Source organism: Mus pahari, chromosome 1, assembly GCF_900095145.1.
Source record: "Mus pahari chromosome 1, PAHARI_EIJ_v1.1, whole genome shotgun sequence".
NCBI lineage: Eukaryota > Metazoa > Chordata > Mammalia > Rodentia > Muridae > Mus > Mus pahari.
Window position 1 is genome coordinate 89,140,137 of NC_034590.1, and position 5,269 is coordinate 89,145,405.

At 45.7% G+C, this 5,269-nt stretch overlaps 1 protein-coding gene across 1 annotated transcript in view; it reads right to left on the reverse strand.

Moving 5' to 3' along the window:
• Umod (uromodulin) overlaps positions 1 to 5,269 on the reverse strand; it is a 14,858-nt gene that overhangs the window by 4,483 nt on the left and 5,106 nt on the right. Inside the window, exons 5-7 of the mRNA XM_029547947.1 lie at positions 4,798 to 5,006; positions 3,808 to 3,956; positions 1,674 to 1,919 (exon numbers count right to left, since the gene is read on the reverse strand). Of these exons, the coding sequence (XP_029403807.1) occupies positions 1,674 to 1,919; positions 3,808 to 3,956; positions 4,798 to 5,006 (604 nt within the window). The remainder of the gene's footprint in view (positions 1 to 1,673; positions 1,920 to 3,807; positions 3,957 to 4,797; positions 5,007 to 5,269) is intronic.

The window sequence follows — 5,269 nt, forward strand, 5'->3', positions numbered from 1 at the left end:
TCTCTCTCTCTCTCTCTCTCTCTCTCTCTCTCTCTCTCTCTCTCTCTCTCTCTCTCTCTCTCTCGCAGACCCTGTTGACTGACCAGGTCAGTATCCCATTCCAAAATGGAAATCCATATTCAACCCAACCCATGACAGTCCCAAATCCTCAACCCAAGCAGATATCCTAGTGTCCTCTCTGTTTACCTTTAGTGTTCTCAATTTGCCTCCTGTCTTGTGATGTTGTAACACAACACTTCTCCATGACTCATAGTGCTCAGACCAGCTTCCTCATACACCCACAGAGACACACATTATATTTCTTCCTGCTTTTTTTCAGAACATACTTGCCACAATTTTATACTCATGAAAAATAACTTTAGAGATTCCTACAGAGCACGTGTTATTTATCCCCATGTGGCACATGAGAAAACAAACCTCAGAGTGCATGAGCTGACCTGCATATGGGGCAAGAAAATGGAAAAGCCAAGGATGGAACTCATATCCTTCTAAAGCCCTGTCAAGATCATGTCAACATTGTTGCCTGTGTGTCCCAACATCTGTATTGTTGTTTACTTCATCTTTTTTCTTTCTTATGACACACTCCTGTATACATTTTGATCATGAACACACATGGCAATCACTTCGTATCACTTGTCATATGAACAGAAGAGATCTTACAAGTGAGAACAAAGATGTTAAACATGAGAGCTATCAGATGTTAGTGGGACACTATTACTATCAAGAGATTCTAGAACAGACTTCCATTTTATTACACGGGGATATTCTAAACAGAGGGTGGAAATTGGGTGAACACCCAACTGAGCAGTTTTCTTCTAGGTAATCAGGTCGATTCTAAGGACCACCCTCAGAAGAGAATAAGTCAAGGCCTCTCAGGAGTACCTTCCTGCCTGCAGCATAGGCAGAAAAGCCTCTCCCCCCCCCCCCCAGTTCACGCATCCAAGAGCTCTTCTCTCCCCAACACACTGCACCCATCACGTTCATTCAACTGTCCATCTTGCCTTCAGAATTTAAGCTGTGTGAGTGTAAAGGGTTTCAATTCTTCTCCTCACCAGGGTAGCCACAACACCTGGTAACCAGCAAACTTTCAAAATATCTGTTTCATTAAGGCTTCTTACGAAAGGGACAGCACACCTGCACTGTCGGGGTTTAAGCTGCTCCTTAGCTGAAACTCTCTAATCTTTCCAGGCAGGTCCTCTCTGCCTACTGCTCTGAGCCTGCCTTTCCACCAGGTTCCTTATAGTTTCTGAGTCATGAATGCCCACTTGACCCTCCAATGAACGTATGGAACCCTCTCCAAATATAATCTCCTATTGCATAAAACAAGGTATTTCAAGAATACAAAGAAAAACAGTTAAATCAAAGAGCACCTCTTAAAAATGTTTAAAACAACGTTTGACATGTGCCTTATATACTTGCAAAAACATATCTAGTGATTCATCACATAATAAGATCTAGGGAGAATGCTAATGAATTAGCACCTAAAAGCTAATGGGTAGCATAGGCAGGTCCCTGCATTCTCAAGCCCTTCTGTGGCTTTTTGCCTGTACTTGGGATGGGTCAGGATGCTAAATTTAAACTACAGGATCATAAAGATGTTTTTGCCCCATTAACTGTAAAGACATCTCCCCAGACCCCACCCACGAGCCCCCAGATAGGACCAACTACTTTACCTGTCCTGGATAATGAAGTATTTCACAGGATCTGTGGAGTTGCTACTGGGTGTGGCATAGCAGTTGGTCATTAGCAGTACAAACCGGGACAAGTCACCCCCATCCAGCATGGTGCCCACATATAGAAAAGCTTCAGTGGACAGCATCACAGAAGGACCTTGGTGGGGCTGTGTGTAGGTAGGGTTCTGGAACAATGCCATCCGCACGGTGAACTTGCCTGTCCCACCCAAGCTGATGTTCAGGGCACTGTTGAGGAAGAAGAGCTGTTGAGAGGACTAAACTGAGAATATTCACAGAAGGGTTCTCTTTCTTGTCAGCAATCTTGGTTGGTTCCTTGCAGTTATCTGGTATTTTTGTTCAGTGGCAGCGCTGAATCCCTCACCACAGCTTAGCAAATTGCAGTGAGCACAATGGGGTGTTGGGGAGAAACATGCCCCGACTGAACAGATCTGCAGTGGGACTGAGGGTTCTACACCTCTAGCAAGCACCAGTGATGCTGATATTACAGATCTATAGACCATGTCTTGAGTATCATGACCAGTGCACTGCTGGTGTCCCCTTGCTATCATTCCTCAACATAGGACAAATTCTTGAGGGGTCTGCCCGAACTTCTTGAGTCTCAGCCTTTAGCAGGCAGAAAGAGATGAGCTATTGGGAGTCCTACAGACTTGAGTTCTGGAGATCCATCATGGCATTACTTTTAGTACCTTCAGGAGACTGGGCCTTATAAATGGGTGGCTTTTAATCTAAATTCACAAGCTGATGGGAATTTCACTGCATGATCTCTCAAAGGAGAGAGAGGGGTTTGTGTCACACAAAATAAGGTGTATGAGACATTCCTAGCAATACAGAGGTCCACTTCACAATGGAGAACAGGCTGAGACTTCCCTGAGCCCCCAAAGAGGCTTGGTCACATACTTGTTGCTCTGGCACCTTCAAGGCAGGCCTAGGACATGGCTACATCATCCCAAGGCACTGCCTAGCCAAGTAGCACTCTATTCAGTAGCCCAAAGTAAGCATGTCAGACACATATCAGCCCAGAACTCTTCCTTGAGTCTGCCCCTTCTAGAGCAGCAGTTCTCAACCTGTGAATCATGACCCTTCTGGCAAACCTCTATCCCCCAAAACATTTATATTATAATTGATAACACTAGAAAAATTACAGTTATGAAGTAGCAACAAAAACAATTTTATGGTTGAGGGGGGTCACCACAACATGAGGAACTGTATTAAAGGGCTGCAGCACTGGGGAGGTTGAGAGCCACTGTTTTAGGGGCTGCAGCACTGGGGAGGTTGAGAGCCACTGTTTTAGTTACTGTAATACCCTGATGAGATGTTTCCCATAACGCATTTAACATGATGTTTAGCATAGAGCAAATGCTCAATAAACACTAGTGATTACAACTGTTCTCTTTCTCAACATGAACATCAGTGGCTTGTGACTCACCACACTCGAAGACTTTCAATTTTATTTAGCAATGGAATTCTTTTTTTTTTTTCATCAAAATGGATGGAATTTCTCTGGTTCACCTCTCCAGCTACTTTTGCACCCAAACAAGGCAGCTCTGAAGAGCATGGTCTGTAATGCTTCTTTAATCCGATATTTTCACTCGGAGGATAAAAACTGAGATCTAAATATGAGATATGACTGCCCAGAGTGCCCTCCAGAAGCATGGCCACCCAATCCTGCTGAAAAGGCAAAGACTAGGATTTTATTTACCTTTGCAGATTATCATTGTCCTAAGAAAGGCAGTGAAAATATTATTAAAGCCCCCTGGCAATGGGAGCCACAGTTAGATGGTGGATCCAGGTTCCCCAAGGCTATCTGATTAATATATGGCAAAGCCTGGGTCAGAATCTGGGTTCTGGGATTCCTCACTAGGGGTTTCCATTAAGTAATCCTGCCTCCCAGCCTCCAAAGTCAGTTCCTATTTGGCAAGGCAAATGAAGATCTCATAGCTGAGGGTCCGAGGGTCTGAAGGGGTGAAGGGTAAGGGACTGAGGGTTTAAGGGCTGCGGAGCTGAAGAGGTGAGGGACTGAAGGGGCTGAAGAAGTAAGGGACTGAGGGGATGAAGGGCTCAGGGATTGTGGGGAGGAGCCCTCAGGAGCACTGAAGGTCCTTGATGGCCTCACCTGACCATGGGCTGTAGGGAAGTCTTCAGGCTGACTTTCATGTCCAGAGGGTAAGAGCATTCAAAGTTCATCCTGATGTTGATGTCCCGAATGATGATCTCATTTGCCAGGTAGAGGGTGTTGCTGTAGGTGACATGGGTTTCATTTCTCTGTGTTGGGGGAAGAGGAGTAAGAGAAAGGGATATGGGGCCCTGAGCAGAGTTTTACAGCCAATGAGATTGTGGACCCTGGAAAGAGGCCATCTCTGTCTCTGTGTCACAACAGAAGTGACGTTAGAAGTCATGTGTTCTAGACCCCAAGCTACATTCTCCTCGTGCATCACCCCACCAACCCTTCCAATGGCCTAAAGTAGCAGGACTGCTGAATCCCTGCTTCATGGATGAAGGGATGGGGGTTCACTGTTCCCTAAGAGCTGAGTACGTCCCTGCAGAGCATGGGCTCTACAAAGCCTGGGCTAGTTTCAAAACTGCAGATTTTCTCTTCAAAACTAAAAATCATATGCAGGCTACCACTGATTTCTTTTCCACCGTCCCTAACAAATGAAAAATGTCTTCCTTTCCATCTGTCCTTTTGCTTCTTCCCACTCTTTTTCCAGGGATGAAGGAGACGAGAAAGCCTGGTCCCAGCCACATGAACATTTATGGGCTGATTTCTGCAGATGGTTCTGGGGGTGAGGTTCTTCTCGGGATCCCTGGACACAAACTGGCTTGCCTCTGGTCCCAGTGATGACCTTAGTGACTGGAAGCCATCACTGCCAGCCTAGCCCTAGCTTTCCCATCCGTAAAAAGGGCAGCCATCTTTATAGTCAAGCTTAGCTGTGACACGTGGATTAATTTAATCCTCTCAATAGCCTTCAGAGAAGTAACAATCCCTCCATGATGAAGCTATTCAGTCAGGTCGAAACCCTCACTCAAAGATCATACAAGTGGTGAGCTTGGGGCTTAGACACCAAGCACTCCAACCCTGTTGTCTCTACTGGCAAAGACTTACCCTCAATACTGTCCCACAGGGACCATCCCTGGCAGGGGTCACTATGGACATCCAGTCTCGTTCACCACTCTCACTGAAGCCTGAGCATTGTCTGTCATTCAGGTACATGAAGACTTTCATAAAGCCCAAACTCTGTAGCTGGCACTTGCTGAGGGACATCTTGATGTCATTGGCCCCACACTCCAGCCTGTACTCCAAGAGGGAGACATCTGAAAATGGTCAGGAACAACAGGATTAGGAACCTGTGCCTCCGGGGTCAGGCATGTCCCCAGGAGAACAGCATGTTCACTGGGCTTAAGATGTCTTGGGCTATATGCTCTAAGATCAAGAATCGACAAATGGGACCTCATAAAATTGCAAAGCTTCTGTAAAGCAAAGGGCACTGTCAATAGGACAAAACAGCAACCAACAGATTGGGAAAAGATCTTTACCAATCCTACATCTGATAGAGGGCTAATATCCAATATATACA